Source organism: Sitophilus oryzae, unplaced genomic scaffold (assembly GCF_002938485.1).
Source record: "Sitophilus oryzae breed Bouriz unplaced genomic scaffold, Soryzae_2.0 scaffold_494_pilon_pilon, whole genome shotgun sequence".
NCBI lineage: Eukaryota > Metazoa > Arthropoda > Insecta > Coleoptera > Curculionidae > Sitophilus > Sitophilus oryzae.
The window spans coordinates 2,016,971-2,042,343 of NW_022147078.1; the positions used below are offsets into that span (position 1 = coordinate 2,016,971).

Genomic DNA, 25,373 nt, shown 5'->3' on the forward strand with positions numbered 1-25,373 from the left:
GCTCTCTTCTGGAGCTTGAAAATGCGGTCAAATTGAGTCGCACAACACGTACCCCAAAATGGAAGGGCATACCTGAGGTGCGACTCAAAAAGTGCATAATAAACAGTTCTAGCCACTGCCAAGTTAAGCTCCTTAGAAACAGACCTTAATGCAAAACAGGCAGAGCTCAATTTTTTCGACAAAGCTTCGATATGTATGTCCCATTTCAGAGAATTGTCCACAACAAGCCCCAAGAATTTTACAGATTTGACGACGTCAATGGTGGTGTTGTTAAGTACAAAAGGCTGCAACGAGTTTTTATACGACAAAGCTTTAGTTTTAGAAATGTTGAGACTCAGGAGGTTCGAATCGCACCAAGATTTAATGGTGATTAAGTTATTTGATATAATCCTATGAAGTGCCGTGATGTCCTTGTTGCTCCAAGTGAAGCTAGTGTCGTCCGCAAAAAGACAAAAAGACACAAAAAGACATCTTAGAGAGTCTGTAGTCTGTATAATATATTTTTCTTTGTGAATTTCCCTCACAAAATCATTTACTTACAATTTATATAGTCATATATTTGCAAAAAATATGATAATATTCAAGAAACTTTATTTAACACAAAAAAATACAAGTGTTTAGAATTTGGTGAAGTCCGGTAGTCCGGCTGCAACGAAACTTTCAATGCCACATTCATCGGTTCCTCTCAACATGCGGAAGTAGCCATTTTCACCCCAACGCTCGTTCCAGGAATTGGCTATCAGCCAGTATTTGACGCCATTTTCCACACCCCAGCCAATAATTTTCACTGCATGGCCCCCTTCGAGGTCCCCAGCGGTGTATTGGTAGATTCCTGTAACAAAACTGAGTGTTTGAAACTTATATTTGTCACATATCGTAAAATTGAAACATTACTGAGCATTTCAAAGACCTCAATTGATATCATAGAGTCAATTGATGTCAAAAAACTTTCCATTGGTTTAACGTGAGGAACTCAAAAATATATATTCAGTATTGTCAGTGATATTAAATTCTGGATTTACTTCTATGAACGCAATTTTGAAGGTACAGATGCGAAGAAGCATTAATCTTTGTAGAGAATACTTCGGAAAACAATAGCATTTAAAAGTTATCTACTAGACTAACCTGATTTATATGAGACAAAATCTTGGTAAACATCAAAAGCGGTTTCGACTGGCCCATTTTTCAAAATTTCCAATTGAATTTGTTTTGCTCTCGAAACGCTATAGGCTTCCAGGCCGTAGGTTTTTTGTGCACTGTATACTACTGAAGTGTCATCACACTGTTCCACACAACTTGGAGTGTTAACGTAGTTGGTACACTTGTTGGGATGGTCTTCACAGTTGGGTAAGAAATACGACTGGCAACCCTGAAAAAAAAAACAATATAAACCTTGATATCTATGATCTGATCGTTAGTTTTTTGGGGATTTTGGAGGAGATATAACAATAATTTAAGTTAATTTAAGACGCTTACTTGAGAAGTGTTGTTGTAAAGTCCTCCAGTAACGTAACCTTTTTCGTACCATAGGCTCCAAGGAGCGTCTATAGAACCTCCATCGCACCCATAAGATAACGTGCATGTCAAAATGTCTTGGGAAGAGACCAGAGTCTTCCTTGTAGCGTTGGAGTGAATGCAGATCCTGTCTGACATAGCTTCGGCAGCAGCGAAAGCCTGCAAATATATATAAAACAGAATAATTGCATTAAAATATACGAAAATATACGAGGATAATCAGCTACACACACCGGAAAAATCTAGGGATATCATTTTATTAAAGTTAAAAATAAATGTTTTGAATAAACAACCACATATTTGTAGGCCGATTCTTTCTACTTCGATTGAAACGAAGTAGTCACCCCCAAGTTATTTCTAAATTGGGGATATTTGCAGAAGTGTTTGTGCATTTTTTGTCAAATGTATAAAAAGCACCTAGCATCAATTGTTCGAATTTAACCTGTACTGGCTATGTTTTTATGATAACTGGCCAGAATTCATTCAAATAACTCTGTTTAGTATTAAACGACATTATGGAGCGTAGACATCTTAACAGAGACGAAATGCTAAGGGCTATGGGTATACTCGAAGCTGGAATGCGCCAAATCGACGTAGCTAGAGCATTAAATACAAAGCAAAGTGTAATATCGCGATTAAGTGCACGCTACCGTGAAAGTGGTGATGTTGCTGAAAGGCACACAGGGCGACATCGCATTACTACCCCTCAGCAAGATCATTTTTTACAATTAAATGCTCGACGCCGACCGACTCTTACAGCACCAGAGCTTAGTTTAATTCTCCAGGAAACACATAATGTAACCGTTAGTTCTGACACTGTTCGCAATAAATTAAGGGAGGTCAACTTAAGAAGCAGACGCCCCTGGAGAGCTCAACCCTTAACGAGAGGAAATCGAGAGGTACGATATTTGTGGGCTCAAGATCATGTTCAGTGGTCGAATGAACAATGGGCCAATGTTCTCTTCACGGATGAGTCACCTTTTAGAATTCATCCGGATTCGAGAAAGCTTAGGGTATGGAGAGAAACGGGAAATCTTATTCTGTTGGATCATGTTCAGGAAGTGCACTCTTATCAAGGTGGAAGTGTTATGGTCTGGGGAGGAGTCCAGTTAGGCCGAAAAACCGATCTCGTTTTTCTTGAAAGGTTTCTAACAGGAATCACATATCGTGATTTAATTCTTGAGCCTGTCGTGTTACCATATGCCAATGATTTGGGAGAAACTTCATTCTCATGCATGACAATGCACGGCCTCATACAGCCAGAGTGGTAAGTGAGTTTATCAATGCTCATCAATTAAACATCTTACCCTGGCCGGCACAATCTCCTGACCTCAACCCCATCGAGCACGTATGGGACGCGGTCCAAAGAAGAATTTTGAGAATGGGTATGCCTCGTGAAACTTGTAGGGATCTGGTTCGGGCCGTTACTGACGATGGCTGGATAAAATTGTAATATCCCTAGACTTTTCCGGTGTGTTAGAACAAAAGAGAATAACAAAGAACGAAGACATTCTAATAAAAAAACAGACATTCTAATAAAAAAACAGTGGAAATAGTAGAAAAATATTTGGGACAACTAATACACAGAAAGAAACTCTAGAAATAAAAAAAATATTTTAAAACAAACAGCTATCTAAAAATGAAATATTTTGGTTGTATCAAAGAAAAGTAAGAATTCGAAAGAAATAATTATATGCAGTTTAACCAGACGCATATAAATAAACGCATTTCTATTCTTCTAACGAATTTTTTACAAATTTTTACGAAAAAAACCTACCCAGCAAGCTCCACATCTGGACTGATCTCTGATCAAACCGATGACGTCAGCACATTCAGACCAAGCTTCTCTGGAATCAAATGATTCAGGAACATCATCAGATTCATCGTGAACCTTTAATTTCAGAGCATCTCTGTTTCCTATTCCTTTAGTTCCGGAAGCCAGAACTTTCACCAAATCGTAATCTTCAATTTCGAAATTTCTTCCAGCTTTCCATGTTGATTGTTTCGCGTTGATTTCGTTGATGAATTCGTCAGAGAGCGGATGAAGATGTTTTCCTGCAAAAACTGCAGAGACTGTCACAAAGAGACACGCTACTGCTAAACTTTTCATTTTGAGGAAAAAATTTGTTCTGAACTGATGTTATTGGAATGATATTCTTTATATAGTTCATAGCCAGACAATGTATTTTTCAAGAGATCCTTGAGATGAAGCAAAATGATAATGTATTTACGCAAATACTAATAATATTGATAAAAAAATATACAGGGAAGACCAGTAGTGTTCATATAACGCTTCAATCAAGTGTTTAATTTGATGCTTTCATTCTAATCTGTTTTATAGAACTCTAGCTGTAACATTGAAATGAAGTGAGGAGATCTCTTTTTGAGAATCTTGTGGTACGGATTACTGATTGACCGATTGATCTGGAATGATTGAAAAAAGGATTAAAATTTCAACATATTTGAAATTTTCATAATACATAGTCAAAAATACCCTTTTATTTCAAGGACTTAGATTGGGAATATTTATTCTACACGCCAAATTCTTTGGTATGTACAGAGTGTCACATTATAGCTAGTATTTGCTACTAGTTTTCGTGAAATTTATATCGATGTCATCAAGATTGTCAAACCATATTTCCCTCGATGTTTCCTTTGTGATTTGCCACCAAACATCGATTTTTTTCACAAAACAAGAGCATTTAAGCTTTTAAAGGATTATATTATTCATAAACTACATAAAATTTCCTACAAATTTTGAAATTTTCACAATTTTATCACTTTGTTTTCTATTCTTCTGGGCGCCCTTGAAACCTAGTTTAAAAAACACAAAAATGGTCAATTTTTCGACTTTTTTCATAAAAATTGTCGATTTTGTCGTTTGATAGTCAAAAAAGTCAGTTTGATACAACTAGTGTTCATGTTATCTAATTAAAAAAAACGCAAAATTGAAGAAAATATTGCATTTTTGACACCTCTAGTTATCTTTCAAAATATCAGGTAACTAAAAAAACTGATTTTAATTTCTAATATAGGTTTTTTACATTCAATCCAGTGGTGTAGTCAGATTTCTACTGTGATTTCTCATTATTTAAATGTTACTATAGGTTTTTTAAATGTTTACCTTGTATATTTTGTAATATTAAAGTCGTTTTGTAATGTAAAAGTATTGTGATGTAGAACTTCCTAGTAAACAATAATTTACCCTGTATGTTGCTGGATCAATATAACTAGTTTGTTTTTAGATAAAAACTATAATTTATTTATTCTTTAATTTATAGTATGATCAGTTTTAAATAAAAAAAAGTATCATTGATTGGTTTTATTGTCTTTAAATATTTTACATAGTCTGTAATCTGTATAACAAATTTTTCTTTGTGAATTTACTTCACACTATGATTGTTTTACAAGAAACTCTATGTAACACACAAAAAAATAAGTGTTTAGAATTTGGTGAAGTCCGGTAGTCCAGCAACCACTTCGCTTTCAATATCACATTCATTAGTTCCTCTCAACATGCGGAAGTAGCCATTCTCACCCCAACGCTCGTTCCAGGAATTGGCTATCAGCCAGTATTTGACGCCATTTTCCACACCCCAGCCAATAATTTTAACTGCATGGCCCCCTTCGAGGTCCCCAGTGGTGTATTGGTAGATTCCTGTAATAAAAAAACGACGAGTTATTTTTTTCTGAAGTGCTTCCAAAATGATGGTGGCGATATTTGTCTCGAAAGTGAGTCATATAGCAACAATTCTTCTGCAATATCAAAGACCAGTAACTGCTGATTGGTACCTATCTATTTGTTTGCCAGGAGTAATTTGAATTTCAAAAATCCAACCCTCAATGCCGAATGATACTCCACCAAACTTTGAATTGTAAACCTCGAAATTTAAACTGCCTGGTCAAAGGTTCCAGTCTTCAAACAAAAAGCAATTTTGAAGGTACCAACAAGCGGGTGGAATAAATTCTTTCAGAATTAGTTCCAATAAACGCAAAAATGCATTATTCTTAAAAGCAATAAGCAAAGCAATTCTATAAAAATGACCAGGCTAACCTGATTTGTATGAAATGAAATCTTGGTAAACATTGAAACCAGTTTCAACAGGTCCGTTTTTCAAAATTTCCAATTGAATCTGTTTTTCTTTTGAAAATCCACTGGGTTCCAAACCGTAGGTTTTCTGGGCACTGTAGAGCAGTGAAGTGTCATCGCACTGTTCCACACAATCTGGAGTGTCAACGTAATCGGTACACTTGTTGGGATGGTCTTCACAGCTGGGCAAGAAATATGATTTGCAACCCTGAAAAAATCAGTGTTTAGATTCATATCAATGATCTGATCTTTAGTACAACTTTCTAAATATTTTCGTACGATTTTTGTTGTTTTTTGAGGAGGTGTATCAATGTTTTAGGTTAATTTAAGGCACTTGCTTGAGAAGTATTGTTGTAAAGTCCTCCAGTCACATAACCGTTGTTGTACCATTGTTGCCAAGGCGAATCTAAAGAACCTCCATAGCATCCATTATATGGCGTACATGTCAAAATGTCTTGGGAAGAGACCAGAATTTTTCTTGTAGCGTTGGAGTGAATGCAGATCCTGTCTGACATAGCTTCAGCACCAGCAAAAGCCTGGAAATATAAAAAAAGAATAATTGCTTTAAAATATATGCAAATATACCAGGATAATCAACTAGAGTAAAGAAGGATAACAAAGAACGAAGAGATTCTAATAAAAAACACAACAGTGGTAACAGTAGAAGAATATTTGAGATTGTATCAGAGACAAAGTAAGAATTCATAAGAAATTATTGTATGCAGCTTAACCAGGCGCATATAAATGAATGCATTTTTATTCTTCAACGAATTTTTTTCAAATTTTTACGAAAAAAAAATCATTTACCCAGCAAGCTCCACATCTGGACTGATCTCTGATTAAACCAATAACATCAGCGCATTCAGGCCAAGCTTCTCTGGAATCGAACGATTCAGGAACATCATCAGAGTCATCGTGAACGTTGAATTTCAGAGCTTCCCTGTTTCTTATTCCTTTCGATCCCGAAGCCAGAACTTTCACCAACTCGTAATCTTCGATTTCGAAGTTCTTTCCAGCTGTCCATGTTGATTGTTTCGCGTTGATTTGGTCGATGAATTCATCAGAGAGTGGATGAAGTAGTTTTCCTGCAAAAACTGCAGAGACTGTCACAAAAAGACACGCTACAGCTAAACTTTTCATCTTGACGAAAAAAATTGTACTGAATATATGTAATTTGAATTATATTCTTTATATAGTTCATAATGTTTCGGACAATGTATGTTTCAAGAGATTCTCGAGATGAGGCAAAATGATAATGTATTTACGCAAATACCAATAATATTGATAAAAAAAATATACAGGGAGATACAGTTATATTAGAACGCTCCATATCAAGTTTCTAATTTGATGCTTTCATTTCAATCTGTTTTTCAAGAGCTGTGTATAAAAAGCGACTGTATAAAAAACATAATTTTATAAAATGGTGAACATCAATTTTTATAGTCTTTTCAATAAAAACGACTTCAAATAATTTTCGTTCTTTATTCTCCAATTTTGTTTATTTATCAATAATAACAACTGATAACACCATAACGACTAACTACCCATAATTCTATGCTTCCAGGAAGGAGTTGTCAACCTAGTTTTTGGCACGAAATTTAAATAATTCTTACAATTTAAAGTAGGTATTTAAATTATGTTTTTTATACAAATTTCCTATTTCAAATGTACCAGCCTTTCTTACAATCAAAGTGTTGTAATGTCCTTGAATCTTTTGAAGCAGACTTATTTTATTTTACACACCCTGTACATTATGAGTTTAACGATCGAGCAGATGCTTTAGATTTGCCAAGTAACTTATCAGTTATTGTTTTTATTTGATATTTTTTAAAAAATGTCTTGGGCTTTGAGTGGTTTTTCAATGACAAAAGTAATCGAAAAGGTAGACAGAAGTGTAATTCACTTACAGTGCGCCATTGTTATTTATATTGTTGTTTTTTAGAAGGTTGTTAGGTTTTCCCAAAACATAATATTATTACTATCAATCATACAAAAAAGCAAACGATCTAGCTAGAGAAGAATAGCTAAGACTAGACCGGGGCCCGAATTCTGCAACTTAGAAAACGCTAAGCGCTGTTAGACGCTTAATTTTCGCTTAGCACGCACTCTAAGGACTCGAACCATAGACTTAAAATAAAATATAGACTACACTATTTACATCTCAACGCGGACAGACAATATTTTTTGTACACATGTTTACTTCTGGGTACAGTCGACCGAGCCTTCCTCATCCAGCCTATGTTGTCACGTCTTTAATATTATCAATATTTTTTTTCTTGTTATACACATATATTGAGTATTAATACTACAGATTAATAAAGTAGGTTTTTAATATTCCATGATGTATTAAATAGTCCTTATACTACTAAATTATAAGTCGGATACTGTTTAAAAGGATAAGTTCTTTTTCAATATGACAACACCGATTAGAGGCGAGGGAGCCTATTCATTCATTTATTACCTTGTAGTACGTGTCGCACGTGTGCGGTAAAAGCTTTGTTGCCGCTACCTCCCGGCTGTATTAACGCATTTTCTTAGCTTGTAGTCCTTAAGTGTTTATTTTATTGACTTTTTCTGTTCAAGAACTATAAAATATGGTTCGCCAGTGCCAAATTTGCAAGAAATTTGACTTAAATAATCCATTTAAGTCTTGAAACGACTTTTGACCGGTAGACAACTCTCAATTTACCCATTGGGAGTCAGTGTTGTAGAAAGGCGCTTATTTAGGTAATATTTTAGTAAAATGTAAAATCTGAATTTTTTCTCTTACATTACATTATTTACTTACTTACATTGTAACAAAATCATAATTATAACCCTGTTAATAATTAATAATGTTTTTTATTAAAATATATTCCGGTTTTATTCTAAAATTATCTTCAGAATCTAAAATAACATACAAGAATTTTAAAATGATATTACATTATGAAACAATATTTTTAATATACCGGGTCGTCTCAAAAGTGGCTCACCCCTATAACTTTTTATTTTTCAGATAAAAAAAAACAGATTTGTATGTTAGTAGGTATATGACATAAATTAGGATTTATTGACGTATTCAATTGTTTTGGTCTCTTCCTGTTTCACCGAAATGATTACATCTTTTGATTTTTTAAAGGCACCCTCGGTATATTGCTACTTTATTCGATAAAAAATGATACTCTGAATAGAATGACATATCATATGTCAACTTTTGACATTGTCGCTTAAAAAACAAATCCTATTTTAAATTTCAATCCAGGGTGCCATGGTGGTGTTAAAAAACACTAAGTTTTAATCAAGGAGCCTTGGAAAATAATTTTGATCGTCTAATGGGTTTCGTGTCTTGTCTAGGCCGGTTAAAAGATGTACAAATCGTATTTTTAATCATACATATGTCAATTTTTTCAAATGGAACAAGGGTGACTCATTAGCATATTTGGAAAAAGCATTTTTTTATGTATATATTGATACCACACACTTGGTATTTCGAGTCAAATTGTCGTTATGAACCGCGTGTTACAATTACAATTAAACCATAGGCGAAAATGTCAAAAGTTGACATATGATATGTATGTATACCAAACCAAAAATTATGGGGATGAGCCACTTTTAGGACGCACCCGGTATAATAAAGACATCACTTAACCAGAAAAAAATTTACAACAATCATATTTTTTTTCTCTCCCTGTCGCCGATTCTATTATATCTGTGGAATAGATCCTGTTTTGATTAATATTAGGGGTTGTAAATGTTTGAAATGACTAAAATTAATAATTTATTATTAATTTCAAAAATTACGTAATTTCGATTATAACATTTCTTCTATAACGTGTATTTTATGATTTTTATCCTTTTTGGACTCTAAGACGTTTTTTCTAAACTTTTATTTAAAAAAACTGTCCTAAATCTTAATAAAATATAAAAAAATTGAAATACGATATATTTTTAATTTAATTATTGCTTCATTAAAATAAAAAAAAAATACCCGGCTATGATACGGAGAGTTCAGGTGTACTTGAGAAACGAAAGACAGTGTTGCGTTTCTCGGCAGAGTCGTCAGGGAACGACCGTTACGACAGAGACAACCTATCTATCGCTCGTGTCGCACTCGTTATAACCTAAAACAATAACACAACAATAACAAGACATTGTCTGACCGCATGTTCCAGCTATTTATGAATGAGATGCTCAGTCTATATTTTATTTTAAGTCTATGGCGCTATATCATTTGATTTAATGGTTTTAGAGATAGCTGCGGCCTGGCCGGTGCGACCTGGTCGTCAGTGTGTTCGAGCCCTTAACTACCGATTTTTAACTTAGATTTGGATTTTTTGGAAAAAAATCTTGAATTTTTTTATTTTTACTTAAAAACCCTAATATTTATAAAAAAAATACAAAAAAGATCAGGTTTCAAAATTTAAGCAAAATATTTTTTTTTTCAAAAATTACTTATTTGAAAGATAAAATATGTTTCTTTTATCGAGATCTACCAACACCGAAAATAATTGCATTTATTTAAGACTCATCCTGTATAAATAAAACACATTGTTTGTTGATTTTTTTTAATTTTATTTTAATACTTAATACAAAAAATTCGATCTATTTAGAACCTGTTAAAATCTGGCAAGGCAACCACAGCATCACTTTCAATGTTACACTCATTTGTACCTCTTAATATTCTGAAGTAACCGTTTTCACCCCATTTTTCGTTCCAGGAATTGGCTACCAGCCAGTATTTTACGCTGTTTTCCACACCCCAGCCAAGAATTTTCACTGCATGCTCACCAACATGTGAACCGTTCACGTACTGATAGATTCCTAAAATCAAAAAAACATACTTATTTTCTTTAAAACTAACTTACTTAATCTTTTTATTCAAAGATATGTCCCAATAACACGCATTTTCCATTAAAATCAATGAAATGTCGTATGATCGAAAAAAAACGGCGTCAAAGAAGGCTAGGGAATGATAATAGGTGTTAATTTTGGAAAGGTCAAGCCCTAGACGTCATTTACTTTGCCCGTTCTTCTTTATTCTTTAATGGTTTTTACAGTTGGTCTTAGGAAGTTGTAATTTATTTCTATATTGAGTAATGATGAGTTTTAAATGTATATATATGTTCCCGTCATCCCTTCGTGGGACATAGGACTTCTAAGAGATGTTTCCATCTGATCCTATTCTGAGCTGTCTGTTTGATCTCTCCCCATGTTTTCCCGACCTCTTGGGCTTCAGAGGTTACTGTTCTTCTCCAGGTATTCCTTGGTCTTCCCCTGGCACGTCTTCCCTGTGGATTCCATTCAAGTGCCTGTCTAGCTGATATCTCTGTGGGGTCTGCGCAAAATGTGCCCAATCCAGCCCCACTTTCTTTCTTAATTTCGATATCTATTCGATTTTGTGATCTTCTTCTCCACAGTTCTTCGTTGTTAATTTGATTGGGCCAGAAAATTCTCAATATTCTTCGAAGACACTTGTTAACAAACACCTGTAGGCGATCCATGAGACCACGCGTAACCTTCCATGTTTCGCATCCATAAAGCAAAATAGATTTGACATCCATAAAGCAAAATAGATAGACATTGCTATTGAAGAGCTGGACTTTAGTTTTTTTGCTATATATAGAGGAGTTCCACACAGGTGTAAGCATGCCAAAAGCTCTTTGTGCTTCCAAAATCCTTTCCTCTATATCTCTCTCTGTGCCCCCATCGCTGTGAACCATACTTCCCAGGTACTGAAATTCATCAACTCTTTCGATGGCTCGATTGGAGAGGTATAGATCTTGGTTGTTGGGAGTATTTGACCTCATTTCTTTGGTTTTCGCCACGTTGATTTGAAGACCGACATTATTAGCTTCCTCTTGGAGTCTAAGAAGTTTTTGAGACATATCCGAATGTGAATGGGAAAAGATGCATAGATCGTCTGCGTAATCCAGGTCTTCTAGCCTGCTTAACAGTCCCCATTGTATCCCTAGTGGTTCTGTAAATGCTCTATTTAGTGCTACATCCAGAACGATGTTAAAAGAAAACTATAGAAATCGCAAAACAATTTCCGATAGACGTCATCAATCATATCGAAATTGACAATAAAGCTTATAAACCTGACTGAATGAAATATTGGCAAAAATGTTTTATTTTTTGTAAAATTTAAGATACGAATTTTATTAGAAGAATTTTATTTATCGCTATGTTGGCCACATTGCGCCGCGTTGTCGTTTATTATTTGACAATTATCATAATGTGAGTCATTATTTTGTACAATATCGTGTTGTTGTTGAATATTTGGGAGTAATTCTCGTTTTTTTACCGATTTTCATAGTCTTTTTTTAAAAACTGTACTTTTAAGCACAAACAGTTCTTTTAAGAACTAAATTTTCGAGTTTTTACTACCACTATTATCGTTTAAACTAACCTGATTGATAAGAGACGAAATCTTGAAAAACGTTGAAAGAGCCTTCAACTGGTCCGTTGGTCAAAATTTCTTGCTGAATTCGTGATTCTGACGAAAATCCCTGTATTCTCTGGCCATAGGTGTATTGCGAATTGTAGTTAAGTGAGTTGTCATCACACTGTTGTACGCAAGATGGAGTCCGAACACTTCCAGAACAGTTGGAGGGCTGGCCATCACAACTGGGCAAGAAATATGACTTGCAACCCTATAAAAATTTATCAGTTGACTATATATTTATTCAACTACTTTGTCATGAATGTTATTCAGTTAGTTGTATATGACCTTCTTTTTGTTTAGGTTTAATTAAAAGAAAAATAATAAAAAACTGTATCTATACTATACTTACTTGAGAGGTGTTGTTGTAAAGTCCTCCAGATACATAACCAAATTGATTCCATTGGCTCCAAGGGTAGTCAATGTTACCCCCCTCGCATCCAAAAATGAAGGAGCAAGTTAAAACATCTTGGGAAGAGACCAGAATTTTTTTCGTAGCGTTTGAGTGAATACAAATACGGTCAGACATAGTTTCAGCAGCTGCAAACGCCTAAATATATTGAAAAATAACAATTTTATACATTGCTACAAGTTATGAAAAATAATTTTTGATATTAAGTAATGAATAAATAAGTTGATGTCATCACGAGATCTAAAATGGGACCATAATTAGAAATTGTTGAATAAGATTGCGAGTAATTACCCAAGAAGCACTGCATTGTGATTGGTCCCTGATCAAACCGATGACGTCAGCACAGTTAGGCCAAGCCTCCCTTGCATCAAAGGACTCAGGAATGTCATCAGAAACAGCGTCAACATTGAAGGCTAAAACTTCTCTATTTCTGATTCCTTTTGATCCGGAAGCCAGAATTTTCACCAATTCGTAATCTTCAATTTCGAAATTCCTTCCAGCTTTCCATGTTGATTGTTGCGCGTTGATTTGTTCGATGAACTCATCAGAGAGTGGATGGAGAAATTCACTAGCTAAAACTGCAGAAAGAAATGCTACTACAAACATTAAGCTCTTCATTTTGGATTTGAAATGATATACTGAACCAGTATTAAACGTATGTTTATCTTTTATATATATCTGCCCAGTTCAGTGTCAAAGAATTTTTGTGTAATTCTCAAGTGGTTCTTCAGGTGAGACAAATTTTTGCGCGTATACTGATAAAAAACTATTCAAACTAGGGTTGCCTGGTGACATTTATCATACTTTTGGTATTTTTTGTGATAATGTGAGTTTTTGAGTGTTTTTTTTATGAAAAAAAGTCAATAAATCTGGAGATACACGTTCTGAGATACTGAGTAATTACATAATTTTTGATTTGAATTGATTTGTATAAGTAGTTTTAAGTTTTCCAGAACATAATATTGTTATTAGAAAGATGATGATGAATATATATGTATTGAATTTTATTGTTTACTAAATTCGTACTACCACAGATTATACAGATTACAAACTTTGTTTTTTCTTTATTGTTTTTCGTGGTTCCAATTTTCGGAATCGGGCACTAGTTAGTTTACTAGTTAGCGCATATAGCACGCCCACTTATGGCCTCTAAAATTGTGCACAGCGCCTGACCGGCACAGTTATTAGAGAGATATCGGAAAACCGAATAGCGTCATACAGTATTTACGCGTACCTTATCATGGTTACGACACGGCATATAAATCACACGGCAGGCCAACTCGCTTTGGCGGGAACGCTACGCGCATACCCTTGCGCACACCGCCATTATGGGTGCCAGCCACAGAAATTAACCAGTGTCGTAGCCAGTCGTAGTCTTTTTCATCGACAACATACAGTTACGGCAGCTTTGAGTCAGTAGCGTGCGGCTTAATTTATTTCATTCTTTTCTTGAGCGATATATTTTGTTTTTTTAGTTTTATTTTTGTTTATTGTGTGATATATTTGGTTTTTGTAGTTTAGTAGTACAATGGAAGTCCGAAATTCTTTTAGGTTTAATACTCAATCATTGTCTACGGCATTCAAAGTAATTTTTATTACTAGGTATCCTGCAAAATGACAAAAAAAAGATTCATTTCTAAACTACTGTTTTTCTGATTATAGGTATCTATTTTTAATTTTTATGGATAGCTCATGACAATTCAGAGAGAAAAGAACAGAGGTCTCGTTGTTTTTTTATAAGGTCTGCCGGTTTTAATAAGAAGTTTGCCAGATCATTTTGGCAATTTTCAGTACCTGTGTGTAATATTCGGACACAAAGTTTTTTAAATGTTCTTCTAAACTCGATAAATTTATCCTGGATGGGAATAATGATAGGTTTACAAGATATTGGAATTACAGGAATTACAAGATGAAGTTGTCGTACCAGATTTTTATGAGTGCAACTGTACACTCAAATCTCGCGACAAGCTTTTATATAATATAAAATTGTGTAATGACGTTATAAGTTCATAATAAAAGTTTTAAAGAAAAAGTTTATTTTTTCTTTTTAATGTATTTAAATAAAAGCTTGTTTTTAAAAAGGTTTTTTTCTTAAATTTATTTTTTACTTTTTAACCCAAGCAGCATTTGGACGTCGGGACAACGTTGTGTCACGCGACCAAACGTCGGGGCGCAACGTCGGCACAACCTCGTGCCAACCCTAGTCTGCACTAGTTTGGAGAATAATTTTTGGGTCGAAACGACGTTGGATACCGACGTTGGCTAGAAGCCTAATTTAGTACAAACTGCAACGTTGTTTAAAATCCTAATTCACAGAAATACAAAACTAATATGGCGTCTAAGTCGCGTTTTATCCTAAATTGGGATAATTATAGTAAAAATATTATTTTTATGATTTAGTTAGAGACATATGTCAGATGGCAGTGAAGGAAAACAAAACAAAAGTATTTAAATGTGGAGGATGTTTGAAGGTCATAATTATTGAAACACTTTAACCGACTCTGTAACTCGTTACCCAAGGCAAAAAAGTTAAACGTAAACAACTTTATTGATAAATGTATTGTTTCTACTTTGAAAAATACTAATGGGCCTTAAAATTAAAGAAGTTTTAAAAATTTTCTTGAATTTTTTTTTTAGTAAAATGAGAATAATTTATTCGCAGTCGAAAAAATTGGTTCCACGTGTTTTTTAAGGTCAAATATTTCAAGTTAATGTATTCAAAAAGCAGGAATTGCTATTTTAGGAACGAAACATTTTCTTATTTAACAACATGGCGGCTTTCACTTTGTTGTTTTGGAGATTAAGATGGAGTAGTTCGAGTAGTCGCATACTGGACTAATAAAGTCGCAGTTCGGCCTTAACAGGTAGTATACTAGTCGCAAGATTGCCTAATAGTCATCCTAGAGTCTAGCTTGTGCCGCCCTCTATAATCTAAATAAACGAGGGAGTGGATAAACTATCGGTAATATATGTCGATATATATTTAAATTTAGTTTTATATGTACCTTTCTTATGTCCCATTTTAATTAAGTTTTTTTTATAAAAACAAAAACAGCACTGATCTGTCTGACTGAACAGAACAATGAAGTGAAAATTTAAGATTTAAGGTTATGGTTCAATACAGTTGCAAAAAGGTAGTGACTCAACGTCCTACCAACGTAAGAATAAGGAAATCTAAACAACGTTGGAATTAGTAAAACAAACGACGTTTGCATAACGTTGGAATAGGTCCTGAAACTGACGTCGGAAAACTCTATATTGTCCAACGTTGTAACTACGTTGTCCGAATCACCTAAAGATTACTTAAGCAAAAAAGGTTACAAGACAACGTTTATTCGACGTCGCAGAAGCTTCCTACTTTGCTGTAGTACTAGTCCAACGTCGGCACAACGTTATAAAAACGTTTAAATTTATTTTAATACCCAAGGTAGGGAGCTAACTATTTTTTGTAACTAATCCAACGTTGTGTTTAGTAAACATGTGGTCGCAAGTCGTGAAAATGCTACTTGGGAAGTTATGCTGGTTTCTCAGTACCCCACACTTAAACTCAATTCTTTTTCTTAAATAACTTCCTAAGACCTTCTTAATAATATCTAGTATGTGTATGGATTTTCATAAGAAAAATGCGTGCAACTTTTAATGCGCATGCGCAAAGTAAGGTCCTCGAGAAAGACAAACCTATTGAACGTTTCATACGTGCAATAAAGAAGGTTTGAAAATGGCATGTCGTGATGTTGGAGACATATTTTTTAATGCTAAACTTAGGGCATTAATAATTTATCCACGTAAATATGATCTAGGGTTAATACCGTATAATTGAAAAAAAAACGGCGCGGCGTCCGGTTTGCTTTGAAATGAACATCGATGACATTCCCCATATTAAATGATATCGATCTTCATTTCATAGCCATCGTTGACGCCGTTTTTTTCTTCGATCATATTGTACTCCTTAAGCATTTTTCATGTATTTTTGGGTAAGTGTGCTACATTATTGAATTTTAGAGGTTATAACATTTTAAAAATTTAATTAAAAAAATATAGGTCCATATTTAAAAAAAAAAGTTGATGATGGTATCTTGAGAACGAAACGTCGCATTGAAAAGCTGATATCATTAACTTATAGAGCAGAAGGGAATGTGAAATAGTTAATCTCATATCTTTACAAATAGAGTCGGAATAGAGTAAAAACGAAATCGGAAAAGTTCGGTTTTTACCGAATATCTTCGGAAGTAATCGGATTTTTTTAAATTTCAAAACATGACGTTGTAGGATTCAACAAGATGCAACTTTTCTCTCATTTAACCATTTTTCTACCTCTTCTGGTTTACGAGATACCTATGGTGTAATATGAGACCATATATATTTTGTCCGCTCTGTATATATTTCATTGAATTCAGAGTTCAAAAATCAAAGAAATAAGAGTCAAAAACCGTTTTTTTTCGTTAATACAATAACCTAAATATTATAAAAATAATTTTTGGTAAAGTTTTCAATATAACCAAATACAATTTTTTTAAAAATTCGAAGAATATATTATATTATTTCAAAATATATACAACCAAACATATTTAATATGCTATTTCACATTATTTAATTATAATTTACCATGAAAACCTTAACAATATTACATAATAATACAAAAAGACAATTTTAGAATCGACCGCATCAATAAATCTCTTAATATTATTCATTTACTTAACTTAGTTGGCTTTGACTTGGTATCCAAGCAACTCTCCGAGTTTGACAGGTTAAAAAAAGCGACTGTTTTTCTAGGTTTGTTGAAAATTGACAAGAAAGCTGCATAGAAAATGTTAATTGATTTATTTTACCGTTGCTAAATAAAGTTTTGAGCGTGAATTAGTAAAAATTGTGAATAATTAGTGTATTTTTTGTGATTGCTTTGTGATATTCTGGATAAGCATGGATTAAAAAGGTAGGATGTTGTTATTGTATGATATTTTCGAGTTTATTTGTGTTTAAAACATGATTTTAAAGTTTTATATCGGGATTTTCTTTCAGAGAGTCAATTTTTAGCGTGATTAATCATTGAACTAGTTCAATATAAGTTTAAAAACTTATATCAAAAATATTACTCATTTCTGTTCAGAATCATATGAAATATATTTTTTTCTATTTTAGCAATTATGTAGGTAATTATTTTTACTGTATGGCACAGTCAATATGTGCTTATAGTTAAAAACGTATACATAGTGCCCCGATATTGCGTGGACATAGAACTGTTATATATTTTTTGAACCAAAATAAGTTCATTGGACACAATAATTGAGGGGTGTAGTAACAAAAAGTACAATCTCCTTCTGTGTCAGTTTTGAGAAAATCACGAAAAACTCTTATAAATCAAAATATAGATGCAAACATATTTTTCAATGGCTCTACAGTTTAAGATAAGTACTTAGTACATCATGCTACAAGAAAAATAAAAAAATATTGCGGATTAACTTCGAAATTTAAAAATTTAATTTGGAGATTGTACATTTTGAAACTAAACTGTGGAGATTGTACATTTTGAAATTAAACTGTAGTAATTGACCGACTTAACAGCAAAAAATAATATCGACGAAAATAAAGTAGTTTATTCAAATGCAAAATATCTTATTGTTTAGGATTCAAACTATACTTTCTTATCTAAACTTTAAATCTAATTAAGTAAATCTTAAACTCTCACGCTGGGTCCCTCATCAAAATACTCGCAAATTTCTTCTTCTCCTTTATGCTCCTCAGACTGTTTTTCTGCCTCATCTAGAACGAACTTATAAAATTCCAAATCTTTATCTTCTTTCCAGTTTTCACCATAATGACCTTTAAGCAAAGCAGTGATGGTGCGAATTTTTTTTTCCTTTATCACGTTTTGTTTTTCAGTAATATTTGGGACAGTATCACCTAAACGTTCGTTGCCTCTTTTGCAAATCGGTTTATCAGCACCTAAGTCACTCTTATAGGTAACTTCTCCACGTACCTGGATTCCGTGCCTCAATCCTTTGGTAATTATTATTCGCTAATATTTTTAGATTAATTAACCTTCAGTAAAAATAATAGATTTTTAGTAAGAGATAAAAAAAAGCAACCTTACGTTACAATATTAGGGAAATTGGTTGAGGAGAATAGGTTAAGTAAATCAAACGCTAAATTAGTAAATATCCTTACTTATTTTATTAAATGAAACGAAAGAAGTTCCTGGAATTCACAAGTAAAAGACCACGCCAGAGAAAGCCTTGATAAGAGGTTTTTAGTTAGCAGGTTCTTGCAGGTGAACACCCTCATGTTTGGTGCCAATATCTTTAGACTGTGAGTTATTCTATTCTTTGGTTTTGACTGCTCACATTGTTTTCGAAGATATTCGCCCAGTCACGGGGTTCGCAAATATTAGTAACAAGGCCCTTATTCTTAAGGCGGACTCTCACGACTCGTCTACTTGGTAAGTATCCCCACTTGGTAAACAACATTGGCAAGTGTGGCGCTCACACGATTTGAACGATTTGAACTAGAGTCGATTCCAGTCTAGGTAGGTATTTTCGTTTTTTAAGCCTCACTGTCAGAATTCCGCGATATTTTGATGGCTTCAAGGAGATGAACTATACACGAACTTCTTAATTTTACTAAAACATTAGAGAGAATATCGATATCCAGCCTCTCTATAATCGGAATACTTAGGACCATTTTTACAAGAAAATGGTCAGTTTCGCACGTTACATCTTTGACTGCTTCTACATTTTTAACATCCCATCTCGTATCCTCTTTTATGCCGTAATCCACGATAGACTTATGCTCGTTATTTTTTCTCTGTCGGAAAGTGTATTGAATTTCGTCATGCTGAAAAAATCCGTTTTGTATCTTCAAGTTGTATTCCGTGCAGAATTCGATCAGTCTGCGTCCGTTTGAATTCAGAGTCTCTTCGCCGTTGGGTCCCACGATTCTGTCATTCTGCTTTCTACCAGTTCTGGCATTGAAATCTCCCAACAGAATGACTTCAGTTTCTCGATTCTCTTTGACTTTTTTTAAAGTTTCTCTGAGGTTTTCAAAAAATATATTTTTTTCTTCTGATAGGCTGTTCTCAGTGGGACCGTATATAGCTACGATACACAGATCATACCCATATAACTTGAGGTTGACGGTCAGTATTCTCTTACTGACTGGTTTCCAGTCGGTGATCTTATCCTTGAATTCGTCACTGATTAGAACTGATACACCCTGAGCAGCTCGACGCGCACTTCGGTCCTTTCCGCTATATATGTGAACAAAACCTTTCAATTGTTCCTTACCATTGCCTTTTTTCTTTGTTTCTGCCAGAGTCAAGATTTTTATTCCGGTTTTTTTCATGTCATCCATAATCGTATTTATTTTTGAAGCGAATCCGCCTCCTATGTTCCAAGTACCGACATTCAATTCTACGCTTCGTTCCCGCTGCATTTTGCTCGGAACTTTGCACTATATACCGAGTTGTTTTATTTAGAAAAACTAAGCGCTTTATAATAAGATTGCTAAGTTGTTTTAAAGGCACTAAAACTCTTGCTTTTGAAGTATACTTTCGAATGCGTTAGGGATGACAAAATTTATATCCTAAAATTACTTATAGATAATATTTATCAATAGTTCTGTAACTATATTCATAGAAAATAGATTTACTAAACAATAAAATCTACTAAAAATATTATATCTAATCCAGTTTTTTATAACTGAATATATATATAATAGCACAGATAACAATATGTTATTTGTGATAATAGTAGTACGATTATATTTTTCCTGGATATCAATTTTTATATTTATTATCTGTAAATTATTGTTTTTTGTATTCTACAGTTTTTAAATAAAGTAATTAGAAACTTATTTTTTTCTTTTCTTGAGTTATAACTTATCATAGAGTCCCAGGGCTTTCACAAAAGTCAGTATTTGAGACGGTTTGGTAGTTCTCCAGCGGACTTTTGCTGTCTGCTTTTTCTGTAACACCTATTTTTTTTTAATTCAAACCAATTAGTAGATTCTACGCAAATTATATTATTTTGTTTTATAGAAAATTAAGCGTGGTATCAGTAAACTATTATTGTTAATTGTTTTTTTTATAAAGATTTAGAATTAAACAAAAAAATCACATAGGACTTAGTACTCAAACATTTTTGCACTTTCCTTTGTTGTTAATAAAACAAAACCCTATTATTAAAATAAATTAATTTAATATAAATTTGAAATTATTTAGATTACGAATTACAATGACTCATAGTTACAATAAAATATTGTCAAAGTAATTTATATTAATATCTTTATAAATGATTATTAGTAATTAGTAGTTTAAAAATAAAAAAAAAACTGGTCGGTTTTCATATTATTATATATCATAGAGAATGATAAAAAATCATTGTCAGTGTTGGCTTGGAAATGATGATCGTTGTCATTCTACTAAGTTTAAACACCATCCGGGGACCTACTATTTATTTATGTACAAAAGTAGAGTGGAGGGAGGTTCGCTTGGAGTTCGATACGCTTCCGCTTTGAGAGCCAAACAACCCGTGTGCGCAGGGTCTTAGGGAAATTTGAGGACAATAGGTTAAGTAAATCAAACGCTAAATTTGTAAATAGCCCTACTTATTTTATTAAATGAAATAAAAAGAGTGCCGTCCTCAGCCTGGAATTCACAAGTAAAAGAGCACGGCAGAGAAAACCTTGATCACTATTCCAAAGAATCCAATTATGCTGTTCTGAACTTTAATAAAAAGGTAATAATAATAAAAAAAGATACTGTCTTCATACCAATGTTATGTTAACTGAAGTGGTTTTTAGTTAGCACATCTGTATCACAGGGTACTGGGGTTCCTGCAGGTGGGGATCCTCATATTTGGTGGCAATATCTTTAGACTATGAGTTATTCTATTCCATGGTTTTGACTGCTCACTTGTTTGCTAAGATATTTGCTCAGCCATAGTTGGAAAATACAATATGAAGGGAAAAAAAACGGCATCAGCAATGGCTATGAAATGAACATCGCTGTCTTTTTATATGTAAAATTATATGGGGAATGTCATCGATGTTCATTTCCAAGCCAACTGAACGCCGATTTTTTCATTATCCGGTATAGCATCCAGAAGAATACGGTAATAGTACACTCGACAAAGGCTCTATTTGTTACACTAAGCCATACTGAACCAAGGCAAACATAGGCAAAACATAGGCACGAATGGACAGTAAAACATAGCATTTAGATTTAATTTTAAACTAGAAATTATTTACAGTTACAGCATAAATGGAGTCCATTAAATACATACACATTATAATATATAATAACTTTGTCAGATGAAATGAATAATGAAAAACTTTAGCACAGAATATTACAACCTGAAAATAAAATTATAGTTTAGTTTACATTAGTTAAATAATGAGGAAACATTTACATTTAATAACATTCTTTGTCAATATATCTAAATAAGGGTCGTCTAAAAACTATTGTCTAATACCTATTGTCTAAATTCCCTCTTTCTAGCTTGCATATAATTATTTTAAAAATCATTAATGCTTTTTGTATGCAGAGTGCCTAAAAATTGCATGTTTTCCATAGAATTAAATGTTTATTTTTAAATAGGTGTGTCATCTGGAAGCCTTCCTTTATGGTATAACTTTGCATTGTAATTTATCACTTCTAGTTATTACCTAACAAGGACATCCCTAAAAAATAAGCAGTGAGATTTACTTTATAATATTATCTAGTATTTTTATGATTTTAATATTCACTTTTTTACTCCATTCTCAAGAAATTTGTGCTGAAAATTTGTGATTTTATTTGATCATCATCGGTTATTCAACCAACCAATCCTCACTTACTGGCAATTAATTAATTTCTGGGTCCATATTTCCCCAAATTATTCTTGTAGTATAGGTATTATGATAAAACAATTTGAATGTTATTTTATTTTAACTAATTTCTTAAAATATATTTATGATAAAACAATTTAAATATTATTTGATTTTAACTATTTTTTAAAATATATTTTTTTAACTAAACTTACTTAATTAGTTTTAAAGCATTAAATTATTATTCATTTGAAAAATTAGTGAGTAATAAAATATTATGGATTAAGATAAGTGCTAGAAACAAAACAGATAGATAAGTTACTGGACATTCAAATATAGATAATAATTAATAATTTTCGTATAGATTATTAAATATTAATATTTTGTTAGAAAAGGTTGATATGATAAAGCAAATAATATACAGGGTGAGTCTTAAATAAGTGCAAATATTTTCAGGGCTAGTATTTCAACTCCAGAAACACATCTATTGTAATCGCAAAACATTTTCCGATGCACGTCATCAATCATATCGACATTGACACTATAAAGTCTATGAACCTGACTGAATTAAATTTTGGCAAAAATTTTTGGTTTAAATTTGTTGTATAATTAAATTATACAGCGATACCGAGCAGCTCTTCATTCTACTTTATAGAGCAAATGATTGTAACAGATATTTTATTTAGATTAAAGCTCCAAAAATTAGTTTAAACCAAATTTTATTATCGCTACGTTGGTCACATTGCACCGTGTTCAGCAACGTTGTCGTTTATTATTTGACAATTATCCTAATGTCAGTCATTATTTTGTATAATATCGTGTTGTTGTTGAATCTTTGTGAATAATTCTCGTTTTTTTTTTCCTATTTTCATAATCTTTTTTTAAAAATTGTACTTTTAAGCAGATCAGTTTTGAACAGAACTGTGTGTTTTGAAAATATGCCGAAGCATTTAAATAGTCGAAGTAATGAGCTTTTAGCTTTCCTGATAAACTATTTTGAACGAAAACGTGACAATAAAGGTCCTTTATTACCCTTGACTTCAGTCAGAGAAGTAAGTTTGATTGATAAGCACATTCAAAGTTATTTCTATACGTTAGTTTTTAGTAAATTCTGTGATTATTAGTTTGTGCATTAATAGCACCCTCTTGTTATTACCACTGATGGCGTATACATCAATAAATAAATAAATAACCCATAATAACGTTTAGAATAATCTTCATAATGGCCTAGTTTTTGCCAATATGTAATAAGTAAAATAAGCTGTAAAACAAATAAATCAATTAATTACTAAAATATTAGTTATTAAATTAAAAATAAAACGTAAAAAAAATATATTGTTTGTCACTTTTAAATTAAGATTCATCTCATAAATCCATCACAATCTGGCAGCGCTGTCGCCATCGCTTGTCACTCAAAGTTGATCACGTGCATCCGAAATTGTTTTGACATTACCATATGAGGTTTTATTCGCGAAAAAAAAATTTGAAAATTAGGAATTTTTTGAAAATTTTGTTGGATTTTTTAAAATTTTTTGTTAAAAAACATAATATCTTTATAATATGGCAACACGGGTAGTACATTAAATTTACAAGAAAGAAAACCCAGAAAAGATCCAGTGGTTCTCAAAATTTAAGCGAAAAATCAATTTTTTGGAAATTTTCAAAGTAAAATATATCTGTTATTTTGAACTTATTTGAAGAACGGTAAAGAGAAAATATGTTTTTATTTTGTCGTAATCTACTAGACCTGCAAATATTTACACTTATTTAAGATTTACCTTGTATATGTATGTAATGCGATAGTTTAATTTCCATGTACTATTCGTTTTTTAAAATATATTTTTGACAGCATTAAATATATTAGCTACAATTGTTACGATATCTGGCGGATTTCTAGATGATATTCTCAAATTTGCTAAATCTTCAGAGAGAATAACGGAATCCCGCCTCTCTGGAATCGGAATCTTTATTGCCATTTTTACAAGAAAATGGTCAGTTCCACACGTTACATCTTTAACTGTTTCCACATTTTTAACAGTCCATGTCGTATCTTCTTTTATACCGTAATCTATGATCGACTGATGCTTCTTATTTTTTCCGTGTCGGAAGGTGTATTGAGTTTCGGGATGCTTAAAAAAACCGTTTTGTATCTTCAAGTTGTATTCCGTGCAGAGTTCGATCAGTCTGTGTCCGTTTCTGTTCGGACTCTTTTCGCCGTGGGGTCCCACGATTCTGTCATTCACCTTTTTTCCTATTCTGGCATTGAAATCTCCCAACAGAATGACTTCAGTTTCTCCATTCTCTTGGGAGTCTTTGAGAGCACTTAAAGTCTCTCTGAGGTTTTTAAAAAAAATGTTTTTTTCTTGCTGTAGGTCGTTCTCAGTGGGGCCGTATATAGCTACGACACATAGATTATAACCATATAGCTTGAGTTTGACGGTCAGTATTCTCTTACTGACCGCCGTGTGTTTGATGATGTTATTCTTGAATTCATCACTAATTAGAACTGATACACCCTGAGCAGCATGACGTCGCTTTTTTCCGCTATATATGTGAACAAAACCGTCCAACTGTTCCTTACCAACGCCTTTTTTCTTCGTTTCGGATAGAGTCAAGATTTTTATTCCGGTTTTTTTCGCGGCATCCAGTATCTCATTTATTTTTAAATCTAACCCACCTCGTATGTTCCACGTACCAAAATTCAATTCTACGCTTTCGGCATTTTGAATCGGATTTACGTATGGTCTTTTCCTTCTAAATTTTCGTGATCGCTTCATTTTGCTCGGAACATTGCACTATATACCGAGTCGTTTTATAAAAAAAACTAAGCGCGTTATAAGATTGCTTTAAAAGTACTAACCGTTGTTTTAAAGGTACTAAAACCCTTGCTTTCGAAGTATACTTTCGCATTGGAGAATTCATTAGGGATGACAAAATTTATATACTAAAATTACTTATAGATAATGTTTATCAACAGTTCTGTAACTATATTCAAAGACAATAATCTACTAAAGGTATTAGGTATATTTAATCCAGTTTTTTATAATTGAATAGATATAATCGTAGAAAAGTATAGATTATTTTTTCTGGATATCAGTTTTTATATTTATTATTATTTGTTATCTGTAAGTTAT

At 32.9% G+C, this 25,373-nt stretch overlaps 2 protein-coding genes across 2 annotated transcripts; both read right to left on the bottom strand.

The window, feature by feature from the left end:
- Window positions 1-574: 574 nt before the first annotated feature.
- On the bottom strand, window positions 575-13,071 carry LOC115886666. The gene is made up of 8 exons (XM_030905918.1): window positions 12,730-13,071; window positions 12,379-12,576; window positions 11,994-12,237; window positions 10,194-10,405; window positions 6,413-6,784; window positions 1,477-1,674; window positions 1,126-1,369; window positions 575-832 (listed from the first exon to the last, which is right to left on the bottom strand). The coding sequence occupies exons 1-8, from the start codon at window positions 13,054-13,056 to the stop codon at window positions 618-620; spliced, it is 2,010 nt and encodes a 669-aa protein (XP_030761778.1). The 5' UTR covers window positions 13,057-13,071; the 3' UTR covers window positions 575-617.
- An 8,163-nt stretch (window positions 13,072-21,234) lies between these two features.
- On the bottom strand, window positions 21,235-25,224 carry LOC115886569 (craniofacial development protein 2-like). The gene is made up of 3 exons (XM_030905801.1): window positions 22,180-25,224; window positions 21,906-22,113; window positions 21,235-21,786 (listed from the first exon to the last, which is right to left on the bottom strand). The coding sequence occupies exon 1, from the start codon at window positions 25,014-25,016 to the stop codon at window positions 24,069-24,071; it is 948 nt and encodes a 315-aa protein (XP_030761661.1). The 5' UTR covers window positions 25,017-25,224; the 3' UTR covers window positions 21,235-21,786; window positions 21,906-22,113; window positions 22,180-24,068.
- Between the last annotated feature and the right edge of the window lie 149 nt (window positions 25,225-25,373).